Source organism: Anthonomus grandis, chromosome 15 (assembly GCF_022605725.1).
Source record: "Anthonomus grandis grandis chromosome 15, icAntGran1.3, whole genome shotgun sequence".
Taxonomy (NCBI): domain Eukaryota; kingdom Metazoa; phylum Arthropoda; class Insecta; order Coleoptera; family Curculionidae; genus Anthonomus; species Anthonomus grandis.
Window position 1 is genome coordinate 18,877,063 of NC_065560.1, and position 24,841 is coordinate 18,901,903.

The 24,841-nt window shown below is 31.2% G+C and overlaps 1 protein-coding gene across 1 annotated transcript in view; it reads left to right on the top strand.

The window, feature by feature from the left end:
- LOC126745054 (kelch domain-containing protein 10 homolog) overlaps window positions 1-24,841 on the top strand; it is a 44,800-nt gene extending 19,959 nt beyond the window's left edge. The window contains exons 3-4 of the mRNA XM_050452733.1: window positions 21,896-22,122; window positions 24,378-24,841. Of these exons, the coding sequence (XP_050308690.1) occupies window positions 21,896-22,122; window positions 24,378-24,826 (676 nt within the window). The 3' untranslated portion in view covers window positions 24,827-24,841. The remainder of the gene's footprint in view (window positions 1-21,895; window positions 22,123-24,377) is intronic.

Below are 24,841 nucleotides of genomic sequence, written 5' to 3' on the forward strand. Positions count from 1 at the left end.
GTACATAGTAGAGGTCTTCAATTTACCTGCAGCGCAATGGTCGAAGGCTGAAATTGAGTAAAAGTGAGGTATTCAGCCAATTCATGGCTTCTATAAACTGTACCACATGGTCGTTCCATTGAATATTTTTAATCCTTGGATCCTATTTTCAGTGACTCTGTTAATCATAGTTTAAACTCTTGTGGTTTAAAACTAAATGATGCCAGGTTAGATTCACTTAAGGTAAAAGACCTTTAATTTGATTCTAAAAATGGCCACTTTTAGGATTTAAATGACTTATTTATGGTATTTATTTGTTTATTTCAAGTTGGGCTGTTACACAAAATTTTCTCGTTAAGGCAGTTGTGACCTAAAAAACCCTTCTAACTTCTTTGGTAGTTGATCTACAGTCATGATCGTCATAAGTAAACTTGAAGAATTAATGATCAAATATCTGTCAATTGCCTTTGAAATTTTTTTTATTGGAATAACAGTTTATGAGTTACAACCATTGAAATTTTACCTCACATTATCATATCCTTTTTCGGTCATGCTGAGACATGATTGTTGATCTATGCAAGTTAGAATCATGAAATAAAGTTTCTTGCATTTAGTATAGTCGAATCTAAAAAAAGTGTTTTAAGCTTAAAACCTCCAAACCTAATAATAAAAAAAATTTCAGCTTTTATACAAAATTTACTCATCAAGGCAGTCATGATCCAAAAAGCCCTTATAACTCCTGTGGTGGTTGATCTACAGTCATGGTCATCATTAGCAAACTTGAACAAATTATAATTTATCAACCGGTAATTAAAATTATTTTTATTGAAATACTGGTTGATTAGTTATGACCCTTTTAAATTTTGCCTCACGTCAGCAAATCTTCTTGGGTCAAGCTAGAATTATGAAATAAAGATTTTTAGATTGAGCATAGCTAAATCCAAAAAAAGAGTCAACCTCAAAAGCTCTAAACAGAACCAGAGATATTTGAGTTGCTATTGTCAAGGCAGTCGTGACCCAATAAACCCTTATAACTTCTTTGGTAGGTGATTTAAAGTCATGATGGTCAGAAACAAACTTCTACTAATTGCCGTTAAAATGTTTAATTGGAAAAACAGTTTATGAGTTATGACCATTTAAATTTTACTCCACGTCAGCAAACCCTTCTTATGTTAAGCTGTGACATAGTTGTTGACCTACGCAAACCCGAATCATTAAATAAAGTTTTTTGAATTCAAAATAGTTAATTCTAAAAAAATATATCAACCTCAAAAGCTCTAAACTCAACAGAACCAGAGATAATTCAGTTGCTCTGAAATGACTATATTAATATGAAATTATTCATCAAAATTCATAATTATAGAGAGCACATCAATACAATAGAGCAAGAGATTTAAATATTCCGCCCATTAAAATCTTTTTAACCTTCCAGGCATTTCGAGTGATTGGTAACTGATTGTTCTTGATTTTTTACGTAATTTTTCAGATATTTAAGAAAGTTTCTCTTATGTCATCCTTCGGGAGTAATTTTAAGGAGCAGATAAATAGAGAGATAGTCATTGAACCAACTCAGGTTTCTGGAAATCAACCAAGCTCAAGTATTTGTCCTCACCGCTATTATAAACATTAATACTTCCAAAAACGTAATAATGATAATAATAATCATAAATGTTTTCTATTTCACTCAACTCAAAAATACATACAAAGTTTCATATGGAACAAAAAATATGCGAGTAAATAAAAGGCCGACAGATTCAGATTTCTGCATATAGCAGATTCTGCTCTTTAATACTGTAGCCAAATTTCGATGTATAAATCAGCTCCCAAGTGTGAAAAATGCTAATATCTAAATTTATAAACATGCCTATAACAGTTATTTTAAACTTTTTTAACACAATTTTTAAACCAAAAAACAAAATCAATGCCGGGCACAAGGTTCAGAAGGCTATCTACTGACCATCAAACAGCATCGTAAATATATGTTTTCTAAACACATTAGCTGAAATATGTAAAGAGTTTAAGTCGTTATCAAAAAAAATTAATTTGTCTACTAATATTGTAAGAAAATTACCGTTTAAAGAATTCAGTTCGATGTTTGGAAATTTGAAGCGTTTTTCTTCAAAGATTCAAATAATGAACATCAGTACTAAAGGAAAATTTCCGATAAAGGAATGGTGGGTTAGTGGCATATGTTTTAATGATATAAGAGACACTGCTTTTAGATTCTCATTGATTTTATTTTGAGTATCTTTTAATTCATGGGTTAAAAATGAGAAGTATAGTTGTTTACCATATGCATATAGATGGTACTTACAATGTCGCAGTACTATGTAAAACCGGCACGTGTATATTGTGAATAAAAGAGGGCCCATAATACTGCCTTGTGGAATGCCGCATGTTACTTGAGCTCTTGTCGTTGAGCATCTGACATTTCACTATCAATTTTATTTCTCTGAAATCTGTCACTTAGAAATGATTTTAAAACTTAGAACATTGAAAAGCTAAAAGTAGTATGTTGTGGAACTAGGGGCAGGTTTGTTTGCTTGCAACATCTCTGATGCAATGATGCCAAATGGTTATATAGAAATGGCAAAAATTTTAAATTAAAAAACTTTATATCATAAAAATTTTCAGTTATTTCCGAAGGTACAAAACAATATAGTAGCTACATAGTTGGTACATATACATATAAAAATATAAAATAGAAATATGAAACGTTTAAAATTCAAAATGGCTATTATTAGAGGTAAAATTCATTTAAAAAACACTTTCAAAACACATTATAAGAACTAGGGCAAATTAAAATTTGATTCAAAGTACTCCCCAAATAAAAGAAAAGCTTTTTCTAAAACAAAACATTTCATTTCCTTTTTATATTGGTACAAATTTAAAACCTTTGGTCTGGCTGGTACACAGTTATAGAAATTTACACATCGGTATCTGGAGCCGCTTCTGGATCTCTCAAATCGGCAGAAATCAGGTGCAAGATTGGTGTTGTTCCTTGTAGGATAATTGAGGCTATGAGTGCAAAAACGGACTAACCCCAATATTATTAAGTGCTAAAAAATAGCTTTAAAAAAATACGAAAATGTAAGTGCGCAAAACCCTTTTAAAAGGACATTTCTGTAGTTCGAATTAATTGAATGTTCTTGAGTGTTACTTAAATTTGCGCAACTTGTTTTAAATTTTTGGATATGGCTATAATATTCGATTTTTCTATGTGGGTTAGTCCACTCTGCATTTAAAATAGATTGGGTTTTTAATGGGTTACTATAACTGAAGCTATTATAAGTATTACGTCAAAAACTGTATTACTCGTATTGTCACGAGAATAAATAAAAAAATATAGAAACTTAATTTTTTTATTAAGTAGGTAGTTATTAAATACGTAAAGTTTCTTTTTCCTCAATTGGGCCAACTACTTCACCTCCAGTTGCTTGAGCAAATGACCTCAGATTTTTATAAAAATCTTGGTATATAGAAAATATGAATTCCATTAACTCAAGGAGATCTTTATTTTAGTTTCATTAATGGCATTACCATTTGGGTATAAAAGGGGCAGATCCTTAATTTCCTTGGAAACAGATTTCCTTTTACTAAGATCTACTGTGTTGAAATAAACCTCTTCATTATTCGAGTACTTATACTAAATAGTATTGGGAAAAATTAAAATAGTATTGGGATAATTTTGTCTAAACCTTAACCATTGGATTTTGAGCCTCGCCACCATTGTTTTTGTTTCAGATACTTTTGTGTTTATTTAGTTATTTTCAAGTTCCTTTGTGGAAAAAAATCTTGACTTATCCATTTCTATTATGGTAAAGGGATTTTTTTTCTAGCATGTCTTATGACTGTATGCCAGTCTTAAGGTATAAAAATATGTGGATGGAATTTCTCTTCTTTTTCCATGATTTCGAAATCTTTGTTGCATGTTAAATAGAAATGACCACTTACAAGGAATTTATGATCTATTTCTTCCATAGTAAATAATGGAGATGCAGTAATATAGTTACATATCAATGACATTTTTATATTACGATTCTGACCACACACATAAGTCTTTTCGATGTAACAAAGTTTTTTATGTAATATAAAATACAAGATCCCACCTCTTGCGGCCCCTTGGAAGCAATACTTTCATCCCATACAAACATGAACGAATTATTGGTTCCCATTTCATGTATATTAAAGCAGTAAGTCCATAACTGCCTTTTATAGTAACAAATGCCTGTGGTAAGTACAGGTGTAGGAAGAGTCTTCATTAGATCAAAACAGATGACCGTTGCGTTTCCACTTTTTGCCAGTTTAGTGACTTTTTTTTAGGGTGTCTCTAGCATATAAACTTCTTACTTTTAGTAGCTCAGTGAACTAACTGAGGATAGTTCACTTTGCTTCTTTAATCTTTCATCAATAATTAAGTTCAATAACTAGTTTAGTGCTGCCATCTCGTAACGAAAAGGAATTGGTTGTTTGGTCTACTGTGCAATAAATAGATTTAAACTTGACGGATAATATTCTACAATAAAGCCGATTTTGAATTTTTGTGGGTTAGTCCGATATTGCACTTATAGCCTCAATTATGGATGATTTCATGAGAATTATATAGGTTCAAATTTTTATATTTTAGGTTCCCAGGATATCGTTTTGATTTTACCCTAGAATAATTGATGATAACATTAATATCATCCTTTGATGATATTAATGTTGTTAAATTAATATCTTTCTCCAACCATCTCTAAGTCTAACAACAAAAATGAAAATAAAAAATAAAAAAAGTGCATTATAATATTTCAATTGATCAATAAAATGTATAAATAAAGAATCTTTATAATATCATACATTTTAATAATTATTTGCATGTAATTAAACAACTATAACACAATAAAATACTTTTAAATAAAAAACTAATGCTGATCACTTGTAAATAAGAACTGCCATACATGGCATAAAACTCTTATTTGTACTTAGAGAAAGAAATGAACAATAATTTTTAAATGTGATATGTTGGTGTCTATTTTGAGTGTATTTTTACCTTTTCCTTAGCGGAGTCAGGGTATGTGCAGCAGTTGAACTAAGACGGCTTGAATGAGAAATAGTAATTATTGATGACCTAGATCTCACGGTTACTGTAGAACTATTAATCTCAGATGCAGTTATTGTTGATGATGAACGATCAGATCTGTAATTATACAAAATTTGGTGTATCAAGAATATTAATCTATTTTAATTAACCTTACTTGTCTATATTAGCTTCACTGTTTGTACTATATACTGTTTTGGAAGCTAAAGAACTTTCCTGAATAGTGCTAGTGCTAATAGAAGCTTTCAGTGGTAAATCACTTAGTAAATTAACTGAATTATTAGCTGCTATAATTTTAACCAGTGCATCAGAAATCCTAGTAAAAAAGTACTTTTACATACATACCTAATTCAATAAGTATTAGGTATAAATGAAGCTTATATAAGTAAAACTAATACTTTTTATGCCGAAGCTGTATGTTTTACAATAGAGCCCAAGCACAAGTTTTAAAAGGCTTTTTTTTAGCTTACATAATGTAGTAAATAAAAGCATCAATAATTTAAACCTTTATCAATAATTCTACTGTAAAATATTGTCATACTCTATAAATATTCTAAAAAAATACATAAAAAAAAATTACCTTTGAGGTAGTGCTAATTTTTTTATTAAAGTCCTACTAATAATATCATCTCCCTCATGTAAGAAATCACTTCTAAGGAAGTGATCTGAACAAACAAATATATTCTTTTTAGTTGTGTTGATTTCCAGTAATGAAATCCATTGTTCCCTTTGGGCATGGTCATTAGACATCTAATATTATGCCTTTTTTCTGCCAAAACAACAAAAAAAAAAAACATAAGATCCTGTTAATAAAGCCATGGACCAAACTCTAGTTTCTTATTTTTTATAGCCTATTAATAGATGAATATTTTTAAAAAATATTTAGATTCAAAAATATAAAGATGTTTGTATTTTACGCATACTTTCACATCCAATTTTTTATTAGGTTTATTCTAAGATCCCTTATTCTACGTTTATGATGATGGTAGCCCCATGATGTTATGAAAGTATCGGTACTTGTAAAAAGATCGGCTCGAATCGCCTTTTTATTATGATGCGGCACAAACGACACAAGTTTTTGCCATCCTAGCTATCCGCAATCTAGCATCCAATTTTAAAAAACACTAAACTGTGACCTTTTTCCTTTTTAAACCACAAAGGAAAGAAAATATACAAGTCCCGAATATAAACAAACAGCCGTTTGACAGATGACACTACGCGTATCGCTCAGGCGCTTGAGCTTCCGGTGTGCCGCTTCAATTTTTTTAGAAGCAGTTTTAGTAATAAGAATGTTAATAACTTTGTTTTTTTTTTGTTTAAGGATATTATATTTATTTTTAAAATAGGTTAATTCTATTTATACTTTTTATTTTATATTTTTCTGTAAATACAACACAAATAAGTTAAATTAACGTTATAATGGTTGTTAATATATAGCTAAAAATTTCCTCCACTGGAAATTTGTGTAGATTTGACAACAGAGATTCTATGAATATGTATGTAAACAAAACACCCCTCTTACTACTGTGCACATGTTGGACTTAAACAAAGTTGTTGCTTACTAATTCTAGCCTTTTAATGTTCTAAGTTTTAAAACATTCACTGCTACCTCACTGAACCCGACATAATGTAAAATTGATGTCAAAATATGATGATCGACACAATCAAAGGCCTTACTATAGTTTAGTAATATCAAGGCCGTGACTTTACCCCTATCACGTTCAATAATAATGTTTTTATGTAGGGCCTAGCTGAAGCACAACTGTAATCCGCCATAAAGCCATTGCTTAGAGGGTAAAATCAAACTACTCTAAAAATGTGCTGTTCCAGAATTCGTTCTAGTACTAGGGTGGGTAATTCATCAAAAGTGGCCAAATTCAGTAGGGTTTGCGATTTTAGGTAAACGCATAATATATGCCTCTTTCCAAATTTTAGGAAAGTATTTTTGTGTTATACACTCATTAACTATATGAGTTAGGTATTTTATAATAATGGGACAACAAAGATGAATAAGAGAAATATTTAAATTGTCTACTACAAACGCCTTGGACTTGTATATGTTCTGTGTAACACTGTTATTTAAGTAAAATTGTAAAAGCTTATGGTCATTTGAATTTGTTGGATTATTACCGCTATTAGTAAAATACCCTATTAAAGTCATTAACATTTTTCATATTACCAGGAATTTGTTGATTATTCATTGGTCTTAGTTTATTGCATTCTAGGCCCTTCGTAATACTAGAACCTTGAAAGTTTTATTTTATAATATGCTCGCTTTTCAGCCTTTATTGCAGTTTGTATCCTTAGCTAGTTGCTTATAATAATCCCACTTAGATGCTAATTTGGAAAAATGCTAATTGGAAGATTTAAATTCCTTTAATGCTTTATTTCTTAATTCCATGGAGAGTATTTTCTTTTTTGTATGCTTTTAGTTTTTAGATTTTTTTCAAGATTAGTTTGAAAGCTTAAAAGATCTATGTTTTTTAACGATCGAAAAGAAAATTGAAAACTACAGAGGTAGAATGATTATTAAATTGACAGGATATTCCAAAATGAAAATTGACAATCGAGAACTCCCTTATTAATAATATTATTTCAGTTCCTAAAAAACAAATCTATTGAGGAGGACGAATTTCCAGTTATTCGGGTAGGATCATTTATTAATTGAGTGAGATCAAAAGTATCACAAATAGATTCTAATTTTAATTTAAAAGTCGTCAACTTGTATATTTTGTATATTTTTTTGTTTAAATAATATGTATTTTGTTTTTTTATAATTAATTTTTAATTTATTAAAATGCAACCAGTCCATATATATTTTGAGATGGAAATTGATGTTATCCTCTAAAACAACCTTGCTACTACCTGTATAAACTAACACAGTATCGTCGGCAAAAGTGAAATAACGCGCAGTGAGATTAGCAAGCTTCAAGTTCAATACATACAAGGAATAAAACAGTGGTCCGAGTATGGAATCCTGTGGGACGTCATAAGAATTAACTAACACTGAATTATGTGTATCATTTAATTTTACATATTGTTTACTATTTTCGAGATATGTTTTAAGTAAATTAAAAAGTACTCCCCTGAATCCCATTTTTCCGAGCTTATTTAAAAGTATATCGGTACTCACAACATCAAATGCTTTTTGCAAGTGACAAATACGGCCTCGACTAATTCTTTTTTATCCAATGCTCGCGATATGTAATCTACAAAATCAACTGTTGCGCTAAGAGTATTACTGTTCTTAACAAACCCATATTGGTAGTCAACAAGTGGTAAATATTTATTAATCAAAGACGTCGTCCTTTTTTTAATTATTTTCTCAATAATTTTAGAAAAAACAGTTATTACCGAAATTGGTCTGTAGTAATTTTTTGTTGTTGTTAATGTTCGCCTGCCTTATGCAAATCTTAAGTTTCCTCTAACAATTGAAATTTACATTTCATACTTTGTTTTTGCTTGATTCTCAGTGTTATTTTCTTTTCTTTTGCACACTTTTTTATTTCGTACGTATTTCTTGCTCTTCTTTGCGCCTCTTATCTTTAGGATATATAAGTTTTATTTCTAACTTACACTTATGTATGTCAGAATGATATTTCATTTTATTTTATGTGTTAACCTGGTTCTAATATTTTATATTTGAACTGTACCTCTATATTACTTGTAAAAGTATTATAGAGGCTACTTCACACAAGCTTGTATTCAAATGAGTCTTGTGAATTGGTTATATAATCGCGAGGTGGTCCTTATTTCTCATATTTTATTCTATTATTATTGTTTTGTAACTATCACTCTGCATCTTGAGGGCGAAAGAAAAAGTTTTAAATTTGAATTTTATTTTTGATCACTAATGAGCAGTTTTCGACGTAATAAATATTTTTACCAGTATAAACTAAATATTTTTGAAGAAAAAAATGATACGCCACGGTTCTTTCTAAAATCCAAAATTGTTTCTTAAAATCCTCATTTATTTTAAAACGAATAATGTCTCTTGTCTTAATTTCACACGACGCACCGTTTTCGCGCAAAAAAAATTACCAAAAACTTTCCTTGTTCAGTATAATCATTGAAACTGCTTTTAATATTTTGTTGTTGCAATTTGTTAGGCACCCATACTCACAATGCGTGGAATTTCTATGCCTTCACGAGATCGGGACATTAAAAGCAGACCACAGTGCTAAAGGACTCCATCAAACAGTAAGAACACCAGAACTTGAAGAAGGAATTTTACATAAAAATTGAAGAGAATCCCGAAACTAGTACAAGGAAAATCGCATCAACCTTTAATGTTTCACAAGTACTCGTTTGGAAAATTCTCATCGAAAGTTGTTATACCCGTATTACATTCAAAGAGAGCATCAAGCATTACTCCCTAGAGATTTCCCTTTGCGAATTAATTTCTCTGAATGATTTATTCAAAAAGTGGTGGAAAATCAGAAAATCAAAATTACTTAAAGACCTTCCTCTTTTACTGAGAAACCAGATGGGGCTAATGCACTATGGTGCGCCTCCACATTTTAGCTTACGAGTGCTTACATTTTTAAATCGCCAATATCACAATAGGTGGATAGGGCGCGGAGGAACACAATCATGGCCGCCTAGGTCTCCCGAGCTTAATAGTTTAGATTTTTTTTTCTGATGGCATCTAAAAAGCTTACTGTATGAGGTGCCGATTCAAACTGAAAAAGAGTTAAAAAATCGTATAATAAAATCCTTTTAAACTATAAGGAATACCCTAGGAATCTTTAATAATGTGCGTAGGTTCTATGCGAACAAGTAATTGGAAAGGAAAAATGCTTGCATATTTGTGGGTGCAGGAAACTTCCAGCAATTGCTGTCAATTATTTGTGGTATTTATTTTTTTGCGCGAAAACGGTACGTTGTATAAAATTAAGACAAGAGACATTATTTGTTCTAAAATAAATGAAAATTTCAAAAATAATTTTTGGATTTTAAAAAAATCAGTGGTATATCATTTGTTTCTTCAGAAATTTTTAGTTCATATCCCGTACGGACATTGGTAAAAATTTTAAAAGATCTATTACGTCAGAAACTGCTCCTTAGTGATCAAAAAATGTGTACCAAATTTCATAAAAATATCTGCAATATTATTTTTTTTATGAATTAAAAACCATATTTTTTTCTTAAAGCTTTAACACCCTGTAGCTCGAAAACTAAGACGTTTAGGACATATTTTGTTTACCCAAGGAATCACATCCTGTATTATCGGCACTCAATAAATTAACACCCTGTATATGAAATTTTATGGAAAGTAAATCAAATAAAAAAAACGATATAGTGAAATTTTCAAACAAACATTCCATAACTACATAGTTATCTATAAAATTACAAATAATATTGTAAACGAAACCTATAAAATAACGGTGACTGACATAAAGTTCCAAGTAAGTTCTTGTAAATAGAGGATAACAAAATATCTACAAAATTACGTTATCAGAATATCATATTATTATGAAAATGTAAATACGTTAATTATTCTGCTAGTTTTTGTACAATTTTATTAGTATTCTGTAGTTAAAGTTGATTCGTAGGGTTTCTTTAGGGTTCTACTTACGTTTGGTTTATTATTTTCATCTATAGTGTTTAGTTTTTAAGTAGTTCATCTTGTTTGAGAGCCCCATTTTGGCCCCAATTTAGGTTATTTAGGTTATATTATTGTAAATCCCTGTAGTTCTAATTTTCTAGAATTTGTATACTTGCTTGCTTTGACTGTCAGTATTCTCCTAAAATTATTGGTCTCTTTGGGCAAAAACAATGAAGATAATTCTAAATATTTCGAAACTGTTCCATCGGGTTTTAAAAAGGACGCGCTTCGTGACAAATCATTCAGTTTTAATTGTTTAGTCAGTTTTTACCTTGGAAACAATTAAACGACAGTGAAAGCGAGTTAGGTTAGTGTTTTTGACGTTGACAATAAAAGTGTGTTCCCGAATTTCGTTACAATATAATTCCGGTGATACATAATACAAAATTAATATAAATGACAAATCAAATAATAATAGTAATAATAATAAATCATTTTATTGTTCCAATTAATTATAACAATTTTGAAAATACAAAACAAAATTATATAAATGAAACAAATGGCCCTTATAGTCAGCTTTCCTCCCAAAGGAGAGGCTGTTAAAGCCGTAGAAAAATTCTAAACCGTACTTACATTTAGTTACCTAACTTAAGTCTACTAAAACCCAAATATTAATGAAAAGCTAGATGATTCGGTCCATTATGTTAAAGCGATAATAAATGGTAAAAATGTTAAGCTTTGGTCAAGAAAATAAAAAAAATTGTATGTATATAATATCTAATTTTCTCTGAAATAAATATAAACGCCCATAAAATCTCACTCACTGAGAAGCTGCTGTCTGATCCTTTTTTTGAAACAGGATAAAGATGTGTTAACCCTTTTTAGTCACAACTTTTCTTTGATGATCAGAAAATTCTGAAATTAAGTGCAAGGAATAATAGGTCAATTTTAATGATTTATGACTTGTCCATTTTGATGGACATGGTGACCTATAGAAATTTTACCAGAGGAAACAGATGTGTGCAAAAAAACTTTAATTAAAAAAAAAATAAATACACGATTTTTATTTACAATTTCAAATTTACATCTTGTACTGTCTTTATTAGAATCTATTTCAGAAAAATAACCATAATAGTCATATCTTTGCTCTGAATGTGGCCTTTCTTGTGTTTTTATTTTCTTATTGGGTCTTTGTGGTATATTATCACTGTCCCTTGGTCTTCCTCTCTGTGAAGGATCTTTGTAGAGAATAAAATGTTGGAAAGTTTGTTTGTTATATTCAAGCCACGAACTTGCTGCTGCTATATCCAAAGCGTGGGTAATCATGCATACTGTCCATTTTCTGGAGCGTCGATAAGATCTATATATACTCAATAAAAAATCTAAATTGTCTACACCCCCAGAGTTTTATAGACTCTGGGCGTGGGACATCTTTAAAATTTTTAGATGCTTTATCCCACCTCTTGCAAATATCTAATTTTCCTTCTGCAACAAAATTTGAAGCAATCAATACCCCTTCGTTATCATACTATTTTGCAATAACTTTATTATAAGTACTACCTGCAACATCAAAACTGCCTCTACCTTTGAGTTTTAATTCCTTAATGCTTGCCAGATTTACACGAGCGAATCTGTTTGCGCGTATTGTTCCTACTGCCATTATAGATTTGCTATTTAGATATTAAAACAAATTGTAGTTGCTAAATTATTTATCGAAATAAAGACCATGATCTTTACGTAGAAGATAAAAGCCACGGTCTTTCGATTAACTGCCTAACAGTCCAAGCTCCTTATCCAAATTGAGAGTATATATCTTTTATTTCAGTTCCTGACCGTTAAGTCAAGTCGTAAATCATCCACTTTGACCTGCAAAATCCATAATTTAATCCCCCACATTTTTGGCTTATTTGGAAAATATTTGATATTTTGTTGTTGATTATTTATATTATTTGATATTTTATTATTCCTTTGAAAGAAATAATGTGTCCAAACAAAGATTTGTTTCTAGTTCAAGTTCGAAACAACGGTTTCTAATCGCATTGCAAATATTCCTGACCTCCATAAACCATCTGGATTATCATCTCTTGCTGTAATACTAATTATGGTTTCGCTTAGCTTTAAACTAACTATATTATGGTTTCGCTTAGTGATAAAGTTAAAGAATTATCTAATAATATTGCACGTCTCGGATAGCCTCCGTGAGCAATTGTTTATTTAAAGTCGTTTCCGGTCTTAACGTCGACTTTTTTGCAGTTCTACTATTTAATGTTAAAAGTATATGTCTGCCCTCACAGACATGGCATATTATCTAGTACTTTGTACTGTGTGGAACTTGGTCTCCGTTCTAATAAAAGTAGGACCTCCGTCATTGTGAATTACGAGATTTAGCACTGCTCCCGATTCTAAAAGGATTTGTCCACGACGAAAGTATATTGCAACATCTCTTCGTTGGTCTGTGATCCATGAGCTTTTTTGAGCAATGTCTGCTTTAAGTTCCAGAGCTGTCTTCAAAGCAATATCATGTGCCCGTGAAGATCTATCTGCGTTAATTTGTAACAATGTGAGCATGGGCAGCAAGGACCGCGTAAACCCTTAAGTAAATATAAAAATATAAATATAAAACATATTAAAAAAAACATATTTATGTCATAGTTTTTATTTCTTTAATCTTAGCATGTGATAGTTTTGTGCTCCCTCTTGCATAGGAAGCACCTAGATGGTTCCTTACACTCTTTGAAAAAGTGCCCTTCTTTTTCACAATTCGTACAGAGATGTGTTCTGTTGGGGTCTTGGCAGTCTTTATGACATTTGGGGACATCTAGTTTGTCCTCCACGCTGCACCTTGTAATTCCGATTTGCAAAGGCCTACTTTTTAGAAGTATCCAAGCTACGTTTTTGCTGGTTATTAGAGTAACCGTCAGGGTATTTCGGACGTTGCTGACCTTGTAGTCCTCTTCTTCTTTTACCGGTCCAACTATTTTTTTCCATTGCACCCGCAATTTCTACTTTAGTTGCCGAAAAGTGCATTCCTCTGATGTGTAGTATTGTAGATTCTTGCTGTGGGTTGCCATTACTTATGCGTATTCGATAATTTTCTATGTTCTCTTCTATGACCTTTTTTAGTTTCTTAACTTCATTTTCGTTATTGTCCGTGAGAATAATTATCTTGCCGTCCTTGGTCTTCTGAATGTTGTGTATAATTTTAGTTTCTTCCTTATTCTTTAATTTGGTTTTAAGTTCTTTCATGATTTCTTCATATTCTTTCTCGTCATTATTTATAATTAAGGCTGAGGTAGCCCGTTGTTTTATGGTTGGCATTTTGGAGATCTTTCTCGTTGTTCGTGTAAATAGTTACGTATGTTTTTTTGATGGAAGATGGCTTCCAACATCTTTTTAAATCTTTAAGGACTTATACTTTCTATTTTATGAATTGCCATATTATCTTCATCTTCCGTTTCTTGCTGTAGTTGCTTAATTTGGTTCCACAAATCTTCTTCTTTTGACCATTGGTTTATCCTAATAATTAGTTGGGTTGTCGTTTCCTTTGATGTTTTGGTAGCCGTAATTGTGGTCCGTTCAAATATCTCGAAATCGTTTTTTGTTTCAGTTATTTCTGGAAATCTATCTCTGTACAACATTTAGTAACTTTTAGACATCGCAGTGGCTTCCCTTTCTACTAGAACCACCGTTACTGTCGGGGCTTTAGTTTTTAGTAGGTTACCAATTTTGATTTTAGTATTAGTCAATAATTTGTCTTCCCAATTTAGCTGTGCAAATTTTGTCCATTTTTTTTCCGTATCTTTGAAGATTGCCTACATTGATCTCCCGCCTGTCCTCGTGTTGACTTTTCCAGGCTGTTGTCTGTGTCGCCTGGTCTCTTTTTTCACTCTCCTGTTCGTCCAGCGATGTTAAAGTGTCTATTAGATGATCTATTTCTAGTCCATTTATTAGGCTACTAATATTTTCTGTCGTCTCTTTGATGTCCCTTCTGGTATTCTGGTTCTTTTTCATCGCCTCCATCAGTCTGTTTTCTTCTTTTTTTAGTTTTTTATGTTTTGATTACTTATTCATCTTTTTCATTAGAGTTTCCTGCCTTTTTCTTTCTGCTGGATTCTCTTTATTCTCTTCGCTTGTAGCTGGTTTTGCTGTGAGCGTTTAAACTTGTTCTGGAGCAAAGTTATTGGGTGTTATCGGTATCGACCTTCTAACAATGCTGGATCTTCTGGAAAAATTTGCCATACGGGCTTGTTCAGATTCTTGTGTAGTAAATGGTTGATTGCCTCCCCCAAAATCCGTGAGGCAGCCCTCTAGAAATGGATGGTATTCCCCGGCACCACCGGAACCCACCTGAGGTAATTTGTCCTGTGTTTTATCTCCCATTATTTTTGTGTGCAATTTATACCTCTTGCCAGGTTTTATCCTTGTCTATAGCATATGTCGATATCCAGGAATCCTTTTTTTTTGTTTGTTTCGGGATGAGAGAAAAAAGGGAATGCCCTCGCAAACCTAATAGCGTGGGAGGGGATGGGAACACTAGGGAATAAGGGATTGATTCTAAAAGGTAAAAGTAGATATAAGGTAAGGTCAGTAGTAAGCGTTTATACAAAACGACTGAGCTGTCCTTAGCAAACCTACCTCGACCGATATTATGTTCGAGATCGGATGACTGTCTGAGCTCCCTCCACCATTCGACAAGGTCCAGCAGCTCCTCGAGGGGGAACCCAACCCAACCCAATTACTGCGCAATTTTGAGAATCGGTCAAAAAGTCATGTTATCTCTTATTGAAGAAATGCCAGTAATTTGATTCCAGTACATCCTTGCTCTTGGAAATTTTAGATTACCCATGACAATATGAATTCTTATAAATCGCTTATCCTATCGCTACTCCTCTTGCATTTTTTCTTTGCATATTGGGTAAAATCGAGCAAAGTTTTTTTGGTGTGCATACAAATTGGTTTATTACATTTGTTCAAACAAAGAATCTGGTATAATATATTTCATAAAAAAAAATTATTGGAGCAGGTAATTCATGTATAGTCTCGGGTAGAGAAGTGAACCAAGCCATATCGCCGGTTTTTTCATACGATATTCTTTTTATCGGTAAAATTATGAAGTTTACAAAATTCTTTTCTCCTATTCACACTCTTCCGCATCTATATTTGCGTTTTCTTCATATCCTGTTTTTTTCGTAATTTTCATTTTCTTCTTGTTGTCTTATTTGGTCGTTACTTTCGGTTTCTGTTATTTCTAAATCGTATATAATATCATCATCGAGTTCATCTTCAAAATTATTTTTCTCATCCGATAATCCCATTATTTCAGAATCATTGTCATTCATTAGACAATCTAAAAGTTCTTTTTCTGTCATAGGCCTGTTTCATTTCTTTGGTTTACTGGTTGAAGGTACATCAATTGCGTATTATTATATTATCTAAAAAGAAAATTAAACAAAAGTCTACTGCGAAAACCGTTCAAATTTGAAATTAGTTTTTTGTCTTGGTCATATTATGTCCATTATTATGGACATACTGATTCAAATAAATATTTTTCGAAAAATATTTTATGCATTATTCATAAAAACTAACGACTTTATAGTTTTTAGTTACCATCAGTAATAAACAACACTTTATTTTACAAAAATCTTTCTTTATTATCGTAGTTGTAAACATAAGCGTTTAACTGCGCTAAAAATGAAAATATAATGAAGTTTGCAAAGTTCGCTCTATCAGTAATGGATGGCGCCACATGTGTTTTATGCGTTTATTATGCACGCCCAAGCAAGGTACTTTTATTTGAAAAAAGAGGTTTTGAAATGTATAGAAAATTGATGTCCATACATGCGCTGACTGAAAGGGTTAAAATGAGTAACTTGAAATTTATTTACGGTTGACGCTATGTTATAAGAGGATCCTCTTTTAAAAAGTTCCTTATTGTGCCTGGGGATCGTAAGGATGTGCTTTCTATGTATATTTATATTATGAACATCAGTTCTGTAAATAATTTTCCTACTGAGATAGATAGGACACTGAAATTTAATGATGTTATAAAACAGACAAGCCGAGTACAGTACACGCCTATTTAACATTGACAACCAGCTAAGTTTTTTAAGCTTATGTGAAACGTGTTGTCCACGTCTTGTGCCACATATAAAACATTGCATGAGTTTTGAACCTTTTATACTCTCCGGGCCTGTGTTGGAAAATGACTTTTTTGATGTCCAGAAAAGGACCATAAACACTATCCGCGAAGTTAAAGTGTGATAATACGAGTGCGTCACATAGTTCAATTTTGGTTTTCTTTACTAAGTAACGCCTGTGAGGAAAAAGTGATTTAAGGGCGCTATAGGATTTTTTAATACAAGCTGTTATGTGTTCGATAAATTTAATTTTAGTGTCACAAATTAAACCAAGGTTTTTAGAGGAATTTTAGCCTTTTATTATTTTAACGTAAAAGAAATATTAGCGTTTTCGATACTAAGATCCAACTAACCCAAGATATTTTAGTTTATCATTACATTTACGTAGTTTATCATTACAAAATAATAAAGCCACCGATTTCAAGGGGTTCAGCCTCAGCATGTGACCCTCGGACACCTCACAAAGCGCCCGAAGATCCGTATTTAATCTAAAGTTAGCTTCTGTCGCGTTTTCTGGCTTAAAAGGGTATAAAATTTGAGTGTCGTCGGTATCTAAATGATAATCACAATAGTGAATACAATTAATAAAATTAGACGTGTAAATTATAAAAAGAAGGAGCCCTCAAGACACTTCCCTGTGGGATACCCGAGTGTAAAGTCATTACCTCAGATTACTTCCTATCAACTAATACCCTCTGCATCCTGTTACTCAGAAATGATTGAATTTAACCTAAATTGGGCATTTAACCTAAAACCAATATAAACCAAAATATTCAACAAAACAAGTCAAAATTAAAAGAACGCCCGCTTTGCTGTTCCAATTCTCCATTAATACGGTCTGTAGTCTTAGCCAAAGCAGTTGTACAACTATGCCCAAATGGTTAAATTAGCCCAAATGGTTAAATGGCCCAAGTGGGGTCAGAAATAAAACAGAAATCTGTTTACTTAAATGTCCATGTTTCGACTTGTATTAAGTCATCCTCAGGACACTGAAATGGATTTAAGTAATCACAAAAATGAAAAAAAGTAATTTCAAGTACATAAAAAACACTATTAAAATAAATGTTTTTTACGTGTACAAAAATTATAACAACAAAAAAAACAAAAACCACGACACAATTAAAATTAAAATATAAATATAAAATTTATTTTTTATACATTACACCTCTTACCTAAGTCTAGGTTTCTTTAGTTATAATTAAAACACATTTATAATAGGACCGTAGAATTATTTTTAACATGGGTTAAATTGTAGGTGTTATTGTGGGCAAACTAAAATCAGCAATAAGCCAAGAAACAAATGTTTTTATTCTTCCGAGCGTTTATTTATTTAATTTTTATGATTCAATGTTATGTTGATAAGTTAAGGATTAGTAGATAAGGAACTAAGATATAACAAAGATCTAATAAGATAATAAGATGATCTAATAAGATATAAGATAAATGATCTAATAAGATATAACCTAAACTTTCAAAACCAGAAACTTAATTTTTTAATACACTGCGAGATCTCAATTTGGGACATACACTCTTTGACAAAAATAAAATTTTGTGTTTCAGTTTTATCTTTTTGGTAATAAATTAATTAAATTATAGTAACTTGCGCTCAGATCATCGGTGTCTGGTTTTTTGCTAATACTTTCTTTGCACTTTATTATATTAACCATTTCTAGTAAAATTCTTTTTTTGTAATTTGATTCTCTGCCAATGATCTGAGTGCTGTTAAAATCAAATTGGTGTTTGTTGTTGATTGAAGGAGTGTTCTGCTAGAGCAGTCTTCCCAGGTGCTGCACCTATCTGTTCTGATCTAGTTATGTCAGAATTACAGAAATATTGCGTGGGGAAATAAAATAAAGGTTAGCATTTTTTAAAAGATTCGTCGACGACATTGCCACGTGTATTCCAAAAATGAAATAAAAAACATAAAAAGTACATTTAACAGCTTCCACCCTAAATTACAGCTCACTATAAAGTGTGAAACAAATAACAAACTTCCATTTCTAGACATTCTATTAATTAGAACAGATTTAGTTGATTCTAGTTTACCCACAATAATACCTACAATTTAACCCATGTTAAAAATAATTCTACGGTCCTATTATAAATGTGTTTTAATTATAACTAAAGAAACCTAGACTTAGGTAAGAAGTGTAATATATAAAAAATAAATTTTATATTTATATTTATATTTTTTTTATTATTTTTTTTTTTACAGATTGTACCTGAATGTAATTTTAATTGTGTCGTGGTTTTTGTTTTTTTTGTTGTTTTAATTTTTGTATACGTAAAAAACATTTATTTTAATATTCTTTTTTATGTACTTGAAATTACTTTGTTTCATCTCTGTGATTACTTAAATCCATTTCAGTGTCCTGAGGATGACTTAATATAAGTCGAAACGTCGACATTTAAGTAAACAGGTTTCTGTTTTATTTCTGACCCCACCCAACAACCCTCCGGAATATTGAAGATATTGGGTCACAAACACGAAACTAAAAATTATTCATCTTATTTTCAATCTTAATGATTTTAAAATTATCAAAATTGCAGATAATATTATCTGTGAAAATTTATAATAGAATGTCATAACTCATTTCTATGGAAACTAAAGCGTTTCATTTCAAAGCTTACTTTGTTAATTTTGACAATCAAAATTTCTAATTAAACGTACGCAAATGTTTAAAGTCGTTTTTCTTGGAAAAAGTTAATTCTACGATGATGCAACAACAGCAACTTTTTAATACATATTGATGCTCTACTAATTTGACATCCAAATTTATAAAAAGAATAAAACAAACAAGTTCTAAGTCGTTTTCCTAAGGTGAAAGACAGCTTAAGCCGTCATTGACGACTAGCCTCAAATTAATAGGGTGAATACAAAGAAACACTAGTAATATGCATGCAAAATTTCGCGAAAATCAGTACACTAGAAAAAAAGTTATTAAAAAAAATAAAAAATAAATATATTTTTTAACACCCTGTATCTTCCTTAATTTTGAGTTTTCTATTATTAGAATTTAGGATCGCCCACCGAAATCCTGATATACCATCGCTTCCAGAAGCCTTAGATTTCATCCCAAGTACAATATTGGAAATTATATCCTTTGTTACCTCAGTGAAACAAAATTCCTGATTAACTTTTTTATTATTCTTATAAAATTCCAAAAGGTCTTTGTTCGAAGTTGTTTGTGATATTGCAAATGTTGAGGCTAACGTGTAGAGCGAAATCGATTTAGTGAAAATAAAATTAGAAAAAAAATTAACTGTATTCAAAAATATAAATAGCATTTCACTCAATTGCTTCCAAGCAAGTCTTTGCATTAATATGAATCAATTGCAGCAAGTCTTGCTAAAATTGATTTATATTATCGGTTTTTTGAGTTATAAGGGAATTTTAAAATTTTTTAAAGATCCTGACCAAATTTAAAAAAAAAATCTAAACTACGCCAATGACAATATTGGTGTAACTTTAATAACTTTATAATATTGTCCAATGATGAAATGCCTTAAACAGTAATTACTTTTTTAAAGTTCTTCTTTATTGTGGAAATAATACAGGAGTTCCTAGGATTATTGCTTTTTCACTTAATTACTATTTGTTTTGCTCTTACACTGTAAGAGAAATAATTAATGTTTTATCGTGAACATGAGTTTTCAAAACTTTCCTTTCTCATTCTAATTTCATAATGGTGAAAAAATATGCAGGTATCTTGTCTCATAAAAAAATTATGATTTTTTATATACTACGAAACACTTTTAGAAACAGTTAATAGTACGGAGAACTACCACTGAAGCTTACTTAAAGCTACACCAGCTTTTAACATCGTGAAAATAATTAAATATAGCAATTAAATAAATAGAAAGAAAAAAATGTATATAAATTTAATTTATATTCACTATAATATAATACCCAAAAAAAACGAAATATAAACAGGTTTGAATTGTAAAATAAAAGTAGTAATTGTTTTTAATCGTAAACATGCATGTAAACTGTAATAGAAATGCAGGTGTTTCATTCAGAAGCCAGATAAAAGACCTATATGACACACACAAAAAGTAGAGAAAATTAAGCCTAGTTGAATTATTTCTACCAAAATTCACTTAGTTTAAATTAAAACAGGTAACCCAAACAATAAATAGTACATAGTCCCATCAGATCGCAATATTATACGCCGCCATTATTTACTATTTCATATTGATATACACCACTCCACCATAACAACATGCATTTTTTGACGTAAACTTGCTTACTGCCGCACTAAGCACACGCAATCGTTCTCGATTTTAGCACAGCACTATGGACGTTTTGATCTGCGAACTCTTTGAACCAGTACTGCCGGTGGATTATCGGCTATTGGGGTTGTTGAATGAATGTGACGGCAAGAAATTATTTGGCTTTTATTTATGTGATTGTTAATTTTAAGTTTATTTTGAAAGAAATCGGCCACCTTGTCTATTGCTGACCGATTTTCGTCAGATTCGAAAGATGCGTATGTTGCTCCGTCTCAGACGCTGTTCCTGCGCATCCATTTGTTAAAGTAGGGCTTGATTTTGACTTTTTAAATTACTAATGTAATTTTCTAGTGCCACTATTCGCTTGCCAAATTCAGTTTCTAATAATTTAGTAATAATTAAGACTTTTTCAATTTCTGCCTTGACAACACAAGCAATATCCTCCATCTTGTCGGTGTAATTGGACCTGGTTTTAAGTGGCATAGTCACTTGTAGAAATGTAATACTAGCAAAAACACACCACACTAGGGAAACTTTAGGCTTAAATATTATTACTATAAAAATAATTATTATTGTACCGTATTTAGCCTGGAACTTTATGATTTTGTCGAAGCACGTTCACACAACAACAACCAGCTATGGCGCCATCTAACTTATCTCAAATCTTATCTAAATAACAAGATATATAGTTATCCTAACGATGTGCACATTACAATATAGAGAATGAAAATGATGATTGCCTAAACCCATGTTAAATAGCCCAGTAGCCACTGCCATCTATGCACACTCTGAGCAAGGTAGTGGTACTATAGATTTTTAAGTTTCGCCATTTTATTAGTAAAAGGGAATATTGAGATAGTATTACTATTTATTAAATTATTTTAAGGTGACATATATTATCATCTTCTTCTTTTCTAGACTTAGCCTAAAGACTTTGGTATGGGAAGCTGTGTACTTGTGTACCGGTGTGGGAGACCATGAACCTCCAGGACGTTACCGACATGAGGTCGGTTTTGACGGAAAGAAAATATATATCCTCGCTGGAGGAACAGCTGATGATGTATATGACTTTGATTCCGTACCCGCTTTTGATATCGAAAAGCGAGAATGGTACAGCGAGTTAACCAAACCTGCTGGTAGACATGGTACGTATGTATTAATTAAGATTTATTTGTAGGCAAATTAGGCAAGATATGTTCAAATGGATATAACTAAATTGCCGCGGATAAATACATACACCACTTGTACTCGTCTCTTTTATTCTGTTCGGTTTTGTTTTAGAATATATCTGATTCAAACTATAGACGTTTTGCGCACGTTTCTTTTAATGCTGGTAAATAACTGCTTTTCACTTGGCGCGAACTGCAGTTCTTTGTGAATCCCTGATAAGAGAAGAACTTTCAATAAAAACCTTGATAATATAGCGGGTTAGGAAAGGCGGGAAGCTTAGAGCATTGAAAGGCTAGAATTAGCATTCCCGTAGAACTATGGGGAGTTTGTTTGCTTACAAAAACAATACGCAAAACAATACTATACTTTTTATATAATTCTATAAAGAAGTCAACATTAAAAGTTTTTATTATTCTACGTTTATGACGACGGTTGTCCCTTGATGTGATGTTATAACTGAATGCATTTACTTGCTTTTTCCCATGGTGCGTCATAAACGGCACCAGTTTTTACTATCGTAACAGTTTACAAAAACATTGAAATGACTGAACCTTTTTTAACTAAAAACTAAATAAAAAAGCACAGAACTTCACAAATGCCGAATGTAAACACAAAGCCGTGTGTCAAGATAACATCAGCTTTTCCCTGCGGTGTTGCCATTTCAAATTTTTTAGAGCCGATTAGGAATGAGAATGAAAATCTATTTCTACTTTTTATTTTTAATCCAAAATCAAACACCAATAAGTTAAATTAACAAGATTATATCTGTTGATATATAGCTGAAAATTTCTGCTGAATATTTCTGTGAAAATTCGTGTAAACTTGACAACAGAGAATCGATGAATATGTTTGTAAACGAAACCTTGTTTAGTTGTGAGCAAATTGATATTCTTGAATTTTTTTTATTTGTATATGTTATCTATGCCGGGTGGTGCATCGCCGAGCGGAACATTTGGTAATTTTGCAATTATATTTAATTGAATAATTCAAGATTATTGACCCCCTTAAAATTTACATGGGATTTCCTATGTTCCGCTCGGCGACGCACCACCCGGTATAATTATTGTTTCATACACGTTAATGCATTTTCTATTTTCTCTAAATTTCTTTGTGTATGATATTCCATTACTAGTTATGTAAATCCCTTGTCAGTTGTTTTAAATGCCGAAATTTTCTCCCTTGTGTAAACAGAATCGTATATTCTACAGTTTAATAAATATACCTTTTTCTCAGACCATTATTTTCTTCAAATATACCGTTTTTCATTAACCCTACCCTTAACCTCAGCACCCACCCCACACAACTTAACAGTAAGAAATAGTTTTCAAAAATCATTGTTTTCCAATAATTTACAATAATAATGCACATGAATAACAGGTAATGTTGTCAATAATATCTAATTTAATAAACCAGTTTTTTTATTTAAATTTGAGATAATTATATATGCATATGTATATTAATAAATATTTAACACCAAAACAGTGCTATTAGATTGGATTTTACAGACGAAAATGGTGATTTTTCAAAATAATTTCTTACTGGATAAATGTTAGAGGTGGGTGGGGGGCGAAGGGTTGTGTTGATAAAAAACAATTTAATGAAATTAAATTAACAATTAAACAATTTTCTGTTTTTACAGAAAATATATCTTAAATATTTAATTTAATAACACTGTTTATGTAAATTTGATATAATTTTATATATATTTAGTTCAAAAACAGCGTTATTAGATTGGATCATATGGACGAAAAACAGTGATTTTTCAGAAGAACTTTATATAAAAAAATATAAATATTTAAGCTGTAATAATGGAGTTTAAAAACTAGATATGTAAATCCCGTATCATTTGTTTTAAATGCCGAAATTTTCTCCCTTTTATAAACAGAATAGTATATGATATACGTATATTCTATAGTCTAATAAACATATTTAACGATAATGTGTTGCTTGAGATGTTTTATTTTTATACCCGAACCCAGTTCTTCTCTTGGCGACCCTGGTTCTATTTAAAAAAAAATAATGTTGACACCGTAGATTCTACTCGAGGTACCCTGTATAGAAAATTTTTATTTCAAAAAACGCGCAAGTGACAATGCTAATCGATGTGTCCGAAAAATAAAAGAAGAAAAACACATCTGAATTTTAAATAAGTTTGTTTCTTTTATCGTGAATTTACTGCATTTAAAAATATATTAATTAATAAAAATTATATATTTTGATGTAATTTTAGGAATACCAAAGGGACGAAGATGCCACGGAGCCGCCCAAATCGATAATGGAAATGGAGTTGAAGTATTTATAACAGGCGGTCTTGACGGGCACATGATATTTAGAGATTTATGGAGACTTAACCTTAAAAGTTTCCAGTGGACGTTTTTTGAAACCTGTTTTCTTCCGCGACCTACATATTTTCACGCTGTCACAGTGACTCCTCAAGGAAGATTGTACGTTTTCGGTGGAATACATAGCATAGATGATGAAGTAAAAAGAAGTAATGCGGTATTTTCTACTTGGGTTTGTTTTCCTAAATTGAGCGAATTGTGTTGGGAGGCGATTCTTTATTATAGCCCGGATATTTCACAATGTTCAGGTGATGATCTTATTAATTTGGGATTACCTAGACATTTTGTGTATCGGTTAGGTGAGAAAAGTAAAACTTGTAAATATTACTTTTTTTAGTTTTATTGCATCAAT